This window comes from Meles meles, chromosome 18, assembly GCF_922984935.1.
Source record: "Meles meles chromosome 18, mMelMel3.1 paternal haplotype, whole genome shotgun sequence".
NCBI lineage: Eukaryota > Metazoa > Chordata > Mammalia > Carnivora > Mustelidae > Meles > Meles meles.
Genome location: NC_060083.1, coordinates 21,882,884 through 21,898,499, shown reverse-complemented (window position 1 = coordinate 21,898,499; position 15,616 = coordinate 21,882,884). Strand labels below are relative to the sequence as shown.

At 49.2% G+C, this 15,616-nt stretch overlaps 2 protein-coding genes across 5 annotated transcripts; one reads left to right on the top strand and one right to left on the bottom strand.

Moving 5' to 3' along the window:
* The first annotated feature begins 18 nt into the window (after nucleotides 1-18).
* On the top strand, nucleotides 19-7,323 carry IFT20 (intraflagellar transport 20). 3 transcript variants are annotated; one of them, XM_045985908.1, is made up of 6 exons: nucleotides 23-164; nucleotides 3,492-3,731; nucleotides 3,892-4,020; nucleotides 5,157-5,242; nucleotides 5,777-5,880; nucleotides 6,900-7,323. In XM_045985908.1, the coding sequence occupies exons 3-6, from the start codon at nucleotides 3,894-3,896 to the stop codon at nucleotides 6,979-6,981; spliced, it is 399 nt and encodes a 132-aa protein (XP_045841864.1). In that variant the 5' UTR covers nucleotides 23-164; nucleotides 3,492-3,731; nucleotides 3,892-3,893; the 3' UTR covers nucleotides 6,982-7,323. The 3 variants fall into 3 exon arrangements, with proteins under 3 accessions (XP_045841863.1, XP_045841864.1, XP_045841862.1); XM_045985907.1 differs by lacking the exon at nucleotides 3,492-3,731 and having other exon boundaries at nucleotides 19-164; XM_045985906.1 differs by lacking the exon at nucleotides 3,492-3,731 and having other exon boundaries at nucleotides 32-265.
* Nucleotides 7,324-7,430: 107 nt separating this feature from the next.
* TMEM97 (transmembrane protein 97) lies at nucleotides 7,431-15,377 on the bottom strand. Of its 2 annotated transcripts, XR_006815973.1 has the most exons (4): nucleotides 15,166-15,377; nucleotides 9,685-9,829; nucleotides 8,457-8,776; nucleotides 7,431-7,803 (listed from the first exon to the last, which is right to left on the bottom strand). XR_006815973.1 is itself a non-coding variant. In XM_045985904.1 (3 exons), exons 1-3 carry the CDS (start codon nucleotides 15,292-15,294, stop codon nucleotides 8,517-8,519), a joined length of 534 nt encoding a protein of 177 aa, XP_045841860.1. In that variant the 5' UTR covers nucleotides 15,295-15,377; the 3' UTR covers nucleotides 7,431-8,516. The 2 variants fall into 2 exon arrangements, 1 of the variants encoding a protein (XP_045841860.1); XM_045985904.1 differs by having other exon boundaries at nucleotides 7,431-8,776.
* Between the last annotated feature and the right edge of the window lie 239 nt (nucleotides 15,378-15,616).

Genomic DNA, 15,616 nt, shown 5'->3' with positions numbered 1-15,616 from the left:
AAGTACTTCCGCAGTCAGGTAATGACGTTACGGGTAAACCGGTCCTGTAGCCGTGGCAGCAGCTGAGGCAGGGGGGCGAGGCACTGGCTGCCGCTGACCCGGGAGAGAACCGGGCTGCGGGAATCAGCCCGGGCGGCAGCGTCCCGCAGCTACGGGGTTGGCAGGTAGGCAGCGACTGCGGGTCGGAGAACGCGGGCGGACCTGGGGCGAATGAACCTGACAGGCCGAAAGAAACGAGGGGATTCCGCGGGATTCTTTGCGAGCGGTACGACTCCCACCTTGGACCTGGAGCTTTCCGCGTTGATGCTCGCATTGGTCTTGTGAGGAAACTGCAGCTCATATAAGTTCAAGGCGTTTACGTAGTGTGGGCAGCCAGCTCCATCTCCCAGGTCTTCCTGTGTGCCCGGTGCCCCTTCCCCTCACCCCGCGGATGGCGCCTGCTCGCGGGGCCGGGAGTGGATCTAGGAGAGCCAGGGGGTGGAGAGAGTGTCGCTGCAGTTAACTTCAGGAGCTCAGTGCGGTTCTTGTGCCCGGTGCTCCTCAGATGCCCAGACACGCACGTGTGGTGGGAGTTGGGAGGGAATCTGACGGTCGGCTGGGAACCCTCTCCCTCCCTGCCCTCCTTTTCCGGTCCTATCCATCTCATTCAACTCTGCCCTCCGAACATACAGTTGGCGCTCAAGCCAGATACATGGGAATCTTGCTTGCCTCTTCCTTCCCTCATCCCCAAACCCCTACATCCAGTCAGTCCTTTACCAAATGCCATCAACTTACGTGACATCGCAAACTGGAACACTTTTCTTCAGCTCCAAGCCTTGGTTACTGTAATAGCCTTCTCTGTTTCCAGTCATTCGTTCCACGGACATTTACTGAGTGCAGGTGCCCAGTATGTGCAGGCACTCTGCTAGATGCTAGGGTTACAGTGATGACCAAGGTAGGTGTAGCCCTACTGTTGTTCCTTCCAGTACATTCTCCATCCTAGGTCAGAGGGAGCGTTCTAAAAGGGAGATATGACTGTGCCTCTTTACTGAGAACTGCTGGCTGCCCGCTACCCTTATGATCAAATCCAAGCTCATGACTGTGGCTTTCAGAGCCCTCCATGAACCAGCTCTGGCCTTCCCATCTAGGCTTAACCCTGTTCCACACTCCCCCTTGTTCACTGGGTTTTAACCACGCCAGCCTTTCGACTCTTGGAATGCACTACATTTCTTTTCACCTCAGGATCTTCACACATGCTTTTCCTTCTGCCTGGAATGCCTCCTCCCTGCTGCACTTGGTAAACTTTTGGATATTCTTTAGGTCTCAGCGTGAGTGTCAGGTTTTCAGAAGCTTTTGTTGAGGGGCACCTGGGTGGCTCACTCAGTTAAGCATCTGTCTCTGGCTCAGGTCATGATCCCAGGGTCCTGGGATTGAGCTCCATGTCGGGCTCCCTGCTCAGCGGAAAGCCTGCTTCTCCCTCTGCCTCTGCCCCTCTGCCTGCTTGTCCTCTCTCTTTCTCTCTCAAAAAAATAAATAAAACCTTTAAAAATTGTTTAAAAAAAAAGAAGCTTTTGTTGAGACATCCTCCCCCGTATGAATTATGTCCTCTTGCTGCAGCTTCACATAGCCCGTGTGCTTTTCCTCATACTATCCTCACCACTTGTGATTGTCTACTGCCCAGATCAGAAATGTTTCTGAATAAATGCATCCTCTCAGGGAAGGGAGTGGAAGTGGAAGCAGATATTTGAGCCCTTAGGTTACTGGAGGCTTTCTAGAGCAGCTGGGCTGGGCCCAGTAGGTGTTAAATGCTCGAACCGTATGTGTAAATGTAACAGAACAGTAGGAAGACAGATCTTTTAAAAATCTGGATTAAAAGGAAGCTCGGGATAATTAAAATGTTTCAAAAGGAAGATGCTAGCCTGGTTCCTTCAGTGGAGTACAGTTGGCCAAGGGCTCTGGGCCACAGTCGTACATGGGCAGCCTACAGACTTGCATTAGTTGGCCCACAGTGTTAGATGTGGTTTTTCTTTTAAAATTTTGAATTTAAGACTTTCCTTTAAAAATCAGATTTTGGGGGTGCCTGGGTGGCTCATTGGGTTAAAGCCTCTGCCTTTGGCTCAGGTCGTGGTCCCAGGGTCCTGGGATCGAGCCCTGCATCGGGCTCTCTGCTCCGCAGGGAGCCTGCTTCCTCCTCTCTCTCTGCCTGCCTCTCTGCCTACTTGTGATCTTTATCTGTTGAATAAATAAATAAAATCTTTTTTTAAAAAAATCAGATTTTGGGACACCTGCGTGGCTCAGTTGGTTAGGCCTCTGCCTTCGGCTCAGTTCATCGTCCTGGGATTGAGTCCCACATTGGGCTCCTTACTCAGCAGGGAGCCTGCTTCTCCCTCTGCCTGCTCTACCAGTTCTGCCTGTAGCTCTCCGTGCTTTTGCTCTCTCGCTCACAAGTAAATAAATAAAAATCTTAAAGAAATCAGATCTCTAAATTTGGATTTGGGGCTGTCTTGAAAATGAGTTCTAGTGGGGGGGGACTTTATTTTTTTTAACCGTTGCTCCTCCTACGGTATACCTGCTCTGGGAAGTTACTCCCATAATCACGGCATTTGGGACAGATCTTCTCTAAGGAAGCCCAAAGGGAAATAGCTGGGGGAGGTGGGGGCAGAGGAAAGGGCTGGTGCAAGGCCAGGTGGCGGCAGAGCCTCTGGAACACCTGGGGTTTGGGAATTGGCATGACAGCCAACGGCTAGCCCTAAGTAGCACTGCTTCCCTGTTGAACAGGGTGTGTTTTTTTAAATGTGTGTGTGTGCACGTGTGTGTGTTTGCCAGAACAACAGTGATTTTTCAGTTCGTCCTTCCCAGAATTGAGGCATCCTTTGGACCAGGAATGCAGGGTGGCCTGGAAAGGGAAAAGATCTCTCTCCTGATTCTCTTGCCTGCAGAAAGAAACCCAGACTCCTGAGTTGGACACACAGGGTCTTACTGATCTGGCCCCAGCTGACCTTCGCAGCTCTGTTCTCGGTCCTTTCATCTCCTAGGTCTTCTGGCTGTTTCAGTGACTTCACACTCTTGTCCGTGCTGTTTTCTCTGCCCGGGAAGCCTTTCCCTAGCCTCCTCACTTGGTATGTTCTTGCTGATGCTTCATTCCTTTTGGGTTTTCTGCTACAAAGAGATGGAACCAACTTTGGTCCAAGTTCAGGCCAGCATGTCTGTGGCAGACATTGTGGGTAATATCTTTATTGCCGGCTTATTTTTTAGCTCTCAGTTTTAAGTCATGCAGATGTCCTCTTTTACTTGCTTTTGGTGTTATGCTAGGGCTGTGCTGGAAGAGCTTTTTCATGTCCTTGTGGGTACATAATTGGGGACAAATATACTTATGGCTTCTCACAACTTGGTTCGAATGTTACTCCCTCACCCTGTTAACTGCTCTGTTCTCCTGCAACACTTGCGTGATATTTCTGTAAAAGCACTTAACACAGTATACTTTCTCAGTTTCCATGTCTGTCTTCCTCCAGCTAAACTATGTGCTCCTCCAGGGCGGGCACCATGTCGCCCTCATCCTTGTACCCCCCGCATCTAGCAGTGTTGGCATGTAGTAGGCACTCAAGAAATGTGTGTTGAACGAACGATGCCCGTGACAAGCAACTGGACTTTATTCTTTCCTGACCCTTGCTCCTCTGACACACCTCCCGGCTGCCACTAGCACCCCTTCAGAGCAGAGCAGAGCTTCTCTAGGGAAGCCGGAAGGGAAACAGGTGAGGCTCAGAGAGGTGGAGGCCGAGGGAAGGGGAGCCTTGGAGGAGCGTCTGGGGTTTTGGCACTGGTGTCTGGGGGCAGGAGTTGGGCTGGGCTGGAAGTGGGCATTTCCTTGGGTGGCTGGGAAGTGATTGGGGACTGAGGCTGCTTTCTTCACAGCTATGGCCAAGGACATCTTGGGGGAAGCTGGGCTGCACTTTGACGAGCTGAACAAGCTGCGCGTGTTGGACCCTGAGGTTACCCAGCAGACCATAGAGCTCAAGGAAGAATGCAAGGACTTTGTGGACAGTGAGTGTCATTGGGGAGACGTGGTGCCGCTCGGCTTTGAGCTGTGCCAGCTGTGCTCTGCCCCCACACCCTGCGCAGCTGTCGTCCCTCAGAACGGACCTAGTGGCTCCCTGGCAGTTGTGTCTGGCTTTTGTGAATTCCCACATACCAGCCACCTTGACTCCCTGCTCGCTAATGCTTGCATGTAGTCAGACATAGATCAAGACAAATGGTGAAGTGGAGAGAGGCTATCCCATCCTTGATTTTTTTTGTTCTCAGAAACCTTGGAGCAGAGCTAGGGCTTGAGGGTAGGAAAGAGTTAGGTACTCACGATTTGATTTCCTGGAAGTTCAACAGACTCACCGAGGTCATTTCTTAGCTAGTTATCCAGGACACCTGTCCTAGCCTGTCCTAGCAGGCAAGTAAGCCCAGTGGCCGTGAATACAGAGCAGCTCTCGCTAAAGCAGGGATTTCTGTGGTTGTTGTTGAAGAGCAGGGATTTCTGAGCTTCCTGGGCTCTCCTTAGTCTCTACAGGGCTTGGCTGGTGAAAGGCAGCATGGGCTCTGCGGCCGGTCTTCTCACTGCATGCTGTCCTTCCTCCCTGGGGTCTAGTCCACTCCTCGGTAGAACAAGGTCCTACCACACCCACGGACACTGAAAGAAGCAAATGGGAGATGAGGCCTTAAATGCTTCGAATTCTGTATTAGCTCTGGTCATGGTTGGCAAGGCCCTGCCCCCCCCCCCCAACCACCATTAACTGACATCTAGTTCCTTATCTGGGTTAGTCAGGAGGCTCTGTTCATGTCCCGAGTCAGTCCTTCCATGAACGTGGCCCTTTGTGCTTCCTGTCACTCCTGGGAAAGCAGGAGAGAGAGTGTGTGGAGGATGGGCCCATCAGGGTTCTCATACCTAAGGTTAATAGTCACTGGCTGGCTCACTTGGGACTCAAGGTCCGGTGTGCCCTTGTCCAGCTCTGGGCACCTGGCCATTCTCTCCTGGTTTAGACTAAGGGTGGAAGACTTTGGGTCAGCAGGCACCAAATTGTTTTGACACAATTTAGAAGGGGCAATTAGCCATGCCCTCTTGCCGCAAGGGAACACCGAGGGAGTGGGATGCAGAGAAAATAAAATCTTTTTTTCTGTTCTTTCCCTCAAAGAAATTGGCCAGTTTCAGAAAATAGTTGGCGGTTTAATTGAGCTTGTTGACCAGCTTGCAAAAGCAGCAGAAAATGAGAAGATGAAGGTAAGAAGGGCGCGTCTTCTAGATCTGGTCCGGCCACTCTTCCTCTGCCGTCTTAACATTTTCTTGGGGAGGGGGTGTGGGATTTTATTTCAAACAGGATTTTAGTAACGAGCACAGTTAAGCTCCTGTTGAACTCTTACATGCCAGTACATTTTGTCATTCTTTCCTTTAACCGTCCCATCACTGAGATAGGTGGTTTTATGCTCATTTTATAAGTGAAGCAATGTGGCCATGCAGGGTGTCAAGGACTTGGCAAATGACCCCAGGCTAAATGGCACATCAAATGGGCCGCTGACCACCTGTGTGCCAGAGTCGGGGATACTCGTAGACCTGCCCCGAAGCTGCCATCTGGGTGTCGTCAGGCACTCGGGGTCATGCTGGTAGTCCTTCTCCTCATTTCCGAGGCTCTGGGGCTCGACTGTCTTGCCAGCTGGACACTGAGATCGCCCCAGTGGCCCTTCCTTGGCTGAGGACTTAATGCTGAAGACAGTTTTAATGAAGCCATGACCTTCTTCGGTGTTACGGTTTTTCTAGGCCATTGGTGCTCGGAACTTGCTCAAATCTATAGCAAAACAGAGAGAAGCCCAACAGCAGCAACTCCAAGCACTAATAGCAGAAAAGAAAATGCAGCTTGAAAGGTAAGAAGTTATGATGTAAAGCAAGTTCTTTACTTAATTGCAATTCTATTTTTCCTTCTCGAATGGTCACCTCTTATCCTTCTTCTGCATCATTGTTCTCCCAGGGATAGTGTCTCACTTGTCATCCTGATTTGAAGATTTAAAAAATAAAATTACAGGGGCACCTGGGTGGCTCAGTAAAGCATCTGCCTTCAGCTCAGGTCATGATTCCGGGGTCCTGGGATTGAGCCCACATCGGGCTCCCTGCTCAGCAGGGAGTCTGCCCTCCCACTGCTTGTGCTCCCTCTCTCGCTATGTGTCTGTCAATAAAATAATTAAATAAATAAAATCTTTAAAAAAATAAAATTACATTTGCTGAAAGGAAAAAAAAATTTTTTTTTAAAGATTTTGAGAGAGAGAGAGGGAGACACGGCGAGAGAGGGAACATAAGCAGGGGGAGTGGGAGAGGGAGAAGCAGGTTCCCTGCTGAGCAGGGAGCCCAATGGGGGGCTCGATCCCAGGACCCTGGGAACATGACCTGAGCTGAAGATGCTTTACTGAGCCACCCAGGTGCCCCAAGAAAATTTCTTAATACAAAACCACCTCTAATATTGAGAGCTTGAAAGCTCAGGTAGCAAGTGTCCAGAGTCGGCTGGTTCTCTTAAAGGAAAACACCTCTTGGAGCTGGAGACTTCTTTGCCTCTTTGTTCTTTCTTTTTTCAAGATTTATTTATTTATTTGACAGAGAGAGAGATCACAAGCAGGCGGGGGGCGGGGGGGGAAGCAGGCTCTCTGCTGAGGAGAGCCCGACACGGGGCTTGATCCCAGGATCCTGAGATCATGACCTGAGCCAAAGGCAGAGGCTTAACCCACTGAGCCACCCAGGCACCCACTCTTTGTTCTTTCTTATCCTAACTTCTACATTGTGTACTCACACCATTTCTTGCCATCATTTAAATCCTTTATATTCTTCTCTAGAAGAATTAAATGCATGGTTTATTTCATCCATTTTTAGGGCTTCTAACAATTTTGTTTTTCAGGTATCGGGTTGAATATGAAGCTCTGTGTAAAGTAGAAGCAGAACAAAATGAATTTATTGACCAATTTATTTTTCAGAAATGAACTGAAAATTTTAGAGGAGGGCAAAAAACAAAATCAAACCCCAAAAACCTCTGTACTGTCCCAGTGACTTGACTAATGGCCCATGTATGTCCTGAGAGATGGTGTGTAAGGAACGCAGCATCTCTGAAGGCAGTGAACAAATCAGGGAGCTTGTCGCAGATGTCCGTGCGCAGCTGCTGGCAAACACCTGTGGCCACAGTGATCCAAGCTCTCACCTCTTGGCATTCTTAACCTGACCTGAGCAGTCTGTAAACTCGATTTTTTTTTTTTTTTTTTTTTTTTTTTTTGGTAATTTCACAAAGCTTTGGAAAGGAAGAGCAATAAATTATTGTTTTCAAATGCTCTGATCTCCCTCTTTTCCTGGTGCCCTTGAAGTGTACATTTAACACCTTGAGAGAACCCTGGACTCTCGCGCCCCTCCCTCGGCCACGAAACAAATCAGGCAGTGGTCAGCAGGTGCCTTTATTTGGATCAGACACATGAGTCAGATGATACTCCCAACAAGCAGACCAGCATGGCCTGTGAGCAAAACAGACAAAAAGAGGGAACCAGACAGGATCAGTTCTCATTTCCAACGTGTGTTCACAGGTATGTGTGTGTTTTGAGTTGACCCTGAGTATGATTTAGAGAGCTAGGAACCCAATGAAGCAAGCCAGCATTTACACAATGGACATGGCATGCCTTGCTGCCCTTTTACTCAGAGAACAAGCCAGGAAGGGTGACGAAACTCTCAGGAAATGTGCAGTTATCCAACAGGAAGCACACTCCACATCAGGTGTGAGGCACCAGACCTCAGAAGGAAGGGACTTAATTTCAGGTAGTCTGTAAAAACATAGAAGATTAAGGTTTGAAAAGAAGGAATCAGGAGATTTTAAAAAAAGTCTTTTCTGGGATGATCTATTGAATACAGAAACAAAACACCTTCAAGCTTATTCCATTTCTGAAAGTCAGGCCAGAGCTGAGCCTTAAGTAAAACTGAGTTTAGGCCTCTTGCAGAAACTTTCCCCCAACCAAGGGTGGAGGCAAAAAAAAAAAAAAAAAAGCCCTGATAGTTGTTAATGCATATTAAAGAGGCATAATTTCAAACATAAAAATGACCCCAGAAATCCCACTCTTCATTTTGCTGATAAAGGATATGCTGCAAAGAATCAGGAGTCAAGGGTTTAATCACACGGGCACTGTGGGTCAGGTGACCCGTGAACATGCAAGCAGACCACGTTTCTTGGAAGTTTATCCGGGATCTGGTCTGGTCTTGCTCACAGTGGAACTTGGGGCCACGGGGAGGTATTTGGCACTGGTTCCCTATAAGCCAGCCCACACCCTTCTGTCTGTGCCCAGCTGACTGATCTGTTGGCGCCAGTGTCCTCAGAAGGCGAGGTTCTGATGCGGCTCCTGCCAGAGTCTGGCTCTTTGTGTGTTGCTGGTGTGTTTCAAATGCTACTGGAGACATGGGTTCTGAGCAGTTTTCCTCATACCGGATCCAACAGGAAAACCGCGCTGTGGGCTTCTCCCCCCGGGGCCAGTCATTACTGCTGTCATTTTTTCTTCCTTTTCTCCTCGTACTTGTAGTAGGGGCTCCGCAACATGAAAAGCAGAAGCAGAAGAGGGATGAGAAAGTAGGGGGCATAGACAGAGACGAGGGTAAGTCTTTCGTGGAAAGTCTGAGGTCCTTGCCCTTTGAAACCACTGGCTTTGGAGAAATCATCAAATAGAAACGTGGAGAGGATTGGAATCAGCGTTGTCATGGTGTGAACTGAGTAGATGATTGCAGGGGTGCGGATCCACCTGCGGCCTCCTAAAGTGGGGAGTGGGGGAGAGAAGCATTAGGTCTGCTCATGACCCTAGGGGGGCCCCCCGTTTTTCTCCATGCCTGCTCGTTCCCTCCTGCCGAATCCTTCCCTCCCAGTGCAAACGAATGGAGGACTGGGGGTGCTCTAACACCGCCGAGTGCCCAGAGCTGGGGCTCTAGCACAGGGACCGCTGAGAGAACCAAAGGCAGGGGTTGGGGTTGGAGTTGGAGTCGGAACAACTCTGTGGCAGTAAAATGGCCATTAACAGTTGAAACGAGGCCGGGGGTGGGGCCTGCCAACAGCATCTGTTAAGGACTTACATATAGGTGAGAAGACCAGCAGCTTCAGCCAAGACACAGAGTTGGGGGACTCCAGTAGGAAAAAGGGTGTATGAGCTTAGTTACTATGTACGTGAGTTCGGCCCCCGTCTTTATAAAAGCGTTAGTCCCAGGGGAACACTAAGAATAAAGGAGAAGTAAAACCCTTCCGGGATGATGCTACTGCATAAAAGCCAGTCTAGTGCTACCCAAGTCAGAAACATAAAAGCCAATGATGAAAGGAAAATAATGCAGGGGTAAAAAAAACACACAAAAACCCAAAACAATAAAAAAAAATAAAAAATATAAAAATAAAATTAAAACATAAATAAAATATAAATAAATAAATAAAAAGCCCGAAACAATAAAAAGGAACGAGTTCAATCTGCAAGCAGCCCCTGGTGCAGGAGAGATTCCCAGCACAGGCACAGGCCTGCGCCCCAAGTAACGTCCTTTTATGCGACCTCTCCTGCCATCCCCACCCCACCCGAGGTCACCCTCACGGGGACCGCTCCCCTTCTCCAAGACACTTTCCCAAAAGATTTCTGGGACCTCATTTCAAAATCAAAAATGGGATTTCCCCACTAGTTACCGACCTCTCAGGAAGGCGTACGCCGCTACGGGAAAGAAAGGCAGCTGGAACACAAGCTCGCAAAACAGGAAGGACTTAAACCACGCTGGGGGAGCCTGAAGCAGAGGGTCTTTGAACTCCTTCATGTACCACTTCAGCAGGTTGGTCAGCTGAGGAAAGAGAAAGGTCACCGTGAGTACAGCCACCTGGCGGGATAGGCCACAGCTCTGTCCCACCGCAGCCCAGGTGGTCACTTCCAAACAACTCACTAGCTCCTCCGAGAAGCTTCTCTCAGTTCTTCCACGCCCTCTGGGCTACCCAGCATCTGTTTACGACTCCGTGACAACACACAGCCCGCTGTGTTGCCCACTGTCATGAGCAACGGCAGCCGGCACATAGTAGGCGGAGTGAGCGCGCAAAGGCAAGGGACCTGTCAACAGTCTCCTTCTTGGTCGAGGACAGCTGTGGAAAGCATCCTACCATCCAGCCTGGAACAGGAGGGGCCGCACACCCGGCCCCGGGGGCCAGACCGCCTCGAACACAGAAATGAACCGGGTTTGCCTTTTGGGGGTGGGTTTGGGGGGGTGGTGGGGATGGACGAAGAAGGGAGATCAATTGAACCTCTATGAAGATGCAATTTTAACAATGTAATCCCTAAATCTCAAGCTCCTCATCATTCTTAGCCACTCCAGTTCTGAAGAGTGTTCTTTTAGGAGACCAGGAGGGTATGTGTAGAACACACTGCCCGAACCACAAGGTACAGAGCTTCTAGGCTGTGTCACCGGCCAACGGTTAGCAGTCTGGGTTCCAGCTGGCTAACCACCCCGCTAACCACACTGTTAAATCAGAAACTGTGCATCCGTGAAGACACAGCTGCCAGCAGAGGAAGGAAGCAGGAAGGTCTGAGGTTGCCCCTTTTGTGCCCTTTGTAAGGGCCCGAAGCCCAGGGCTCCCCACACCACGTAGACTACTGAAGGTCTGTCGCATTTTACACCCTGTCTGGACACACCAGCCTCCAAAACCAAAAACATTTCTTTTTTTTTAAAAGATTTTATTTATTTATTTGACAGATAGAGATCACAAGTAGGCAGAGAGGCAGGCAGAGAGAGAGAGGAGGAAGAAAGCTCCCTGCCAAGCAGAGAGCCCGATGCGGGGCTCGATCCCAGGACTCTGGGATCATGACCTGAGCGAAAGGCAGAGGCTTTAACCCACTGAGCCACCCAGGCGCCCCCCAAAAACGTTTCTTGATCTCATGATAAATCAAGGCAACTTCCAGTGTCAGAATTCAGTCTGTAATGGAAAATCCAAAGATGTTTTTCCTGTTAATTTTTAATCAAAAGATAAAGGCTCATTATTGTGAAATAAAGGCCTCGCTGCTGAAAGTAGCCTTTAAGCAAATATCCAGAAACAAACATTCCGTTAGCCTGATCTTACTTTCAGAAAGGCTGTGGCTCAACGACCAGTTTATCTACCAAGTGATACCGAATTTGTACTTAATTTGAAATCAAAATCTACAGCAATACTCTTGGCTTCCTTCTGGGCACTTCTCAGCGTGGTAATGGGGTAGAAAATACTCATAAAGGTTAAATCCCTGCACCTCTCCTGGGCTCTGTTTCCTCACCAACAGAACAAGCAACTTGGACCAAATACTTAAGGTCCTTTTTTGCTTTCTAGATTTTCTTTTCAAAAAGATTTTATTTATTTATTTGACAGCAAGAGAACACAAGCAGGGGGAGTGGGAGGGAGAGAGAGAAGCAGGCTTTCTGCTGTGCTTGGAGGCGGGGCTCGATCCCGGGACCCTGGGATCATGACCTGAGCCGAAGGCAAATGCAGGCGCCCTGCATTCTAGATTTTCTTAAAAAAAATATTTGAGGGAATGACATGCTCTGAAGATCTACCGTAAGATTTACAAGGCATTCTCTAATTTGTTTGAATTTCATTTTCTATTAAATTTGTATACAACCTCTCAGATCAACCTATTTCCTAAATCCAGACAGTTCTATATAGCCTGGTGATTTCTAAGGGCTGCAGAATGAGATTAGCAAAATTTAAAATAATCTAATCAGCCAGCTCTGGAAGTAAATCAATTAGGACCCAAGCACCTGCCCACAGTCACATAATAGCCACATGATGCCAGACCAAGGCCTGGACAAGGGCAGATGGAAGGTAACTCATAGGTCCTTGGCGGAGAAGAGCATGGGACATGGGGGCCCAATTCCTGGCTCTGGGCAAAACGCTTAATCTCACGGAATTTGTTTCCCAATTATAGTACTTAGCTCACTATTGTAAGATGAAAGGACTTAATGTACATGGTCCTTAGAACAATGGCAAGCACAGAGTAAATGTTACCATTACATAATTAAATGTAATTAACCCATATTCAGAGAAATTCAAGTTTAATCCTATTAAAATCTCAGCATGCAACTGTTAGTAAGAATTATTCCCATTAGCTAAGACCCAAAAAAAGGTTTATACCTGACTCACATTTGACTCAGCTTACCACTCTTACCCATTAAACTTTTCACCTGACATTTGCACAAGGATTTCTAAACCATGAGTTGCAAAGGTACTTCTCTACCTTAGAAGGAGGGCATGAGGGTGCCTGGGTGGCTCAGTTGGTTAAGAGTCCTACTCTTGATTTCCGCTCGGGTCAGGATCTCAGGGTCATGAGATCGAGCCCCATTCTGGGCTCCTTGCTGGGCGTGGAGCCTGCTTAAGATTCTCTCCCTCTGCCTTTGCCCCTCCTCGATCATGCTCTCTCTCTCTCTCTCTCTCTCTCTCTCAAAAACAAGAACGAGAGCACAGACTGATTTCACACACAGACGCTCACCTTTAAAAAAAATTTTTTTTGAAGATTTTATTTATTAGACAGAGAGGGAGAGCACAGCAGGAGAGGGAGAAGCAGGCTTCTCATTGAGGGGCTCGATCCCAGGACCCTGGATCATGACCCGAGCTGAAGGCAGAAGCCTGACTGAGCCACCCAGGTGCTCCCCGTCTTTCCTTATTTTAGCAGAAGCAATGCTCCCCAGCTGCAAACGATACTACAAAATGCTTCCCCATCTTCTCCAAGTTCTAAGTCAAACGAAATCCTTACTGTTTCATAGTAAGAGTTTATCCAATTGTTGATCTGTTCAAACCAAGGAAGGTATTTAATTGGCAAATTTTAGCCCAACCATTATGGGAGCTCTGCAAACTTTTTAGTTCTAGGGGAAAATTCCTTCTATGTAGGGAAGAAAAACACGACAGATGTTAAGATTTGGCATTTTTTCAAAGAGAACCTGAGAATAACTCAAGGATTTTATTATTTCCCCATAAAGAACCAACAAAACCTTCAAACTCTACTCCAAAGCAACAAGAGTGAAAAGAGACACAGCCTTTTCAAAATAGGATGCCCCTGTGTTGCTAACACCTTCAAATGGCATCAGACAGACAGACACACACACACACGCGCGCGCGCGCGCACGATTTAGCCAGATCCTGCTTGCAATGGCCCATGACCTTTTACAGTAAGTCAATATTATAAAGGTGAGAAAACTTTACCAAATCAAATATATAAGCTTAAATGGGGTCTTTATGACACTCCACGCATTTTTATTGTATTCAGTGAGTGGGGAGCAAGGACCTGGGGGAACGGCACATTCAGAAAAGATAAAGTCCCAGCTGTTAAGTCAGGAACACCTGGGGGAAAAGAAGTGCCTAGTCCTAAAGGGATTCACATCAAAGACTGAGCAGGCAGCCTGCCCGAGCTTTGCTGGTCACACAGGCTCTGCAAGCCACACAGGAGGCTCTCCTTTCTTCCAGGCAACTAACAGCTGTGGCACCCTTCTGAGAGACCGTGTGGCAGGCGGAATGACAGTCCCCAAAGATATTCCCGTCCTAATCCCCTGGAATCTCTGCACCTAACCTTTTGCGGCAAGAAACTCTGCAGATGTGACTAAGTTAAGGGTCCTGAGATGGGAAGGCTAGCTATGCGGGCCAGCTGGTTGTCTCTGAATGTAATCGTAAGCCTCCTTATAAATGCGGGGCAGAGGGAGCCCGGATTATAGAAAAGGCAGCAAAGCGATGACCGAAGCAGAGATTGAAGCGGTATGTCCGCAAGCCAGGGAACACTGGCAGCCTCCACAACCTGGAAGAGGCAAGGAACAGATTCTCCGGTAGGACCTGCAAAGGAACCAGCCCAACAAGATGCATTTTGAACTCCTGAACTCCAAAACCCTGAGCCAGTAAGTTGTTTCAAACCCCAGTGTTTCTGGTATTTTGTTACAGCGGCAACAGGAAACTCACACCCCCCTATGGCTAGCTCACAAGCTCACCCAGCTCTCTCTTACTTGGCAGGTGAGGCTACACGGCCTGGACTTGCCCAAGATACCAAGGCAGCTCTTGAAAGAACCAGGTCCTCAGACTGCAGTTCAATGTTCTTGCCAAACAATTCCTATAGTTTTCTCAAGAAAAGGTAGGTCAGAAGTCTTCCCTGTTACGCTTGGGATCTAGAAGCAAACAAAAGGACTATGGAGTGGGGTACACTGTTGAGCAGTGGCCTTTCTGGGAAGGGCAGACCCCTAGAAAAGTTAATGGAAGCTATAGACTCTCCTCCCAGAAAAATACAAGGCACAATTTGCATACCCTGTAAGGGGTTCCTGGACCTAAAGTTAAGAACCCCTGCTCTACAGAGAAAAAACATCTAAAGACATAGAGAGGGAAACTCAAATGCTTAGGTAGACGAGTCGGTCTTGCTCACAGTTCTGCAGACAATCTGGAGAAGCACAGAACTGAGGACACGAGTTTCAGGGAAGGTTACGGGGCCCAGACATAAAAAAGACCAGAGAAAATAAAACGGTTGCCCTGAAGGAATGACAAGCATTAAAGCAAAGTTTGGGGTAAAGAATACTCAACAACCAGAGAATGGGGCTTTTCGCCTTGATTTCTACTCAGGTGATTCTTCTTTCTGGAACCTAATGACAAGGCCTGATTTGAAAACCTGTTCTTAATTTACTTAGGAGCTTTTGAAGTTGCCGGATCCTGATCCTGAAGGAATGATCTGTGCATGCCCTTTCTACGGGTCTAATTCAACTTGCACTATCTCTTTGGGATTAGAGGGTATTTTAGAGCTATTTCAAAGAACACACATATCCAACACGTGATTGAGACAATGGTTTCACCCAGGCTACTTCCCTCAAATACCACTGACCAGAGGTGGGGGGTGCGGGCCTTACAGACCCAGGGAAGAAGTGTCTTCAAAAGGACCAAAGTGTCTGCACCAAGCAGCTTGGGGTAAGGGTCTGGGGCAAGGAAAATCCCAAGCAAGACGTCAAGTTGACCTGTAAGAAGGGGCCGGGGCAGTGGAAGGGCCTAAGAGGGAGGGAGGGAAAGGGGGAGCAGAACCAGAAACCGGGGTGCGGAGGGGGCTCCGGCGGTGGAGGGGAGGTCTTAGGGACGCCAGCGTACAACCACAGCGCGCGCAGGGGCCCCAACCTCGAAGACCGGCGGACAGGACTGTCGCCCTCACCTCGACCGGGTAGAGTTCGCGCGGCAGCACCACCTGCAGGTCCAGAAGCAGAGTGATGGGGACGTGGGAGAGGAAGTAGAGGCCCAGTAGCCACTCCAGGCCGCGCCGGGCGCCCAGAGCCCCCATCATCCGTTGGTTACGCGGGGCAGGAGCTGAGAGCGCGTTAGCCAGTACGCCGACGTGGGAAGTGGGCCCCCGCCTTCACAGCGTCCCAAGACTCCGCGCCCCCACCGCCCGCTCCGCCCCCCGAGGGCTACGCCGGCCACTCCCATTGGCTGGCTGCGAAGCCGCGGCGGGAGCCTCCTCGCCGCAGAGCGCGCCCATTGGCTCGTCCATGTATAGCGTGTCGAGGCGGTGCCCCACAGACCATTTCTATTGGCCTCCGGGGGCGCCACGTGGGACAGGGGCGGGGGCGGGGCCCCTCGCCCGCGGAGTGGGCTGCCGGGCGGGT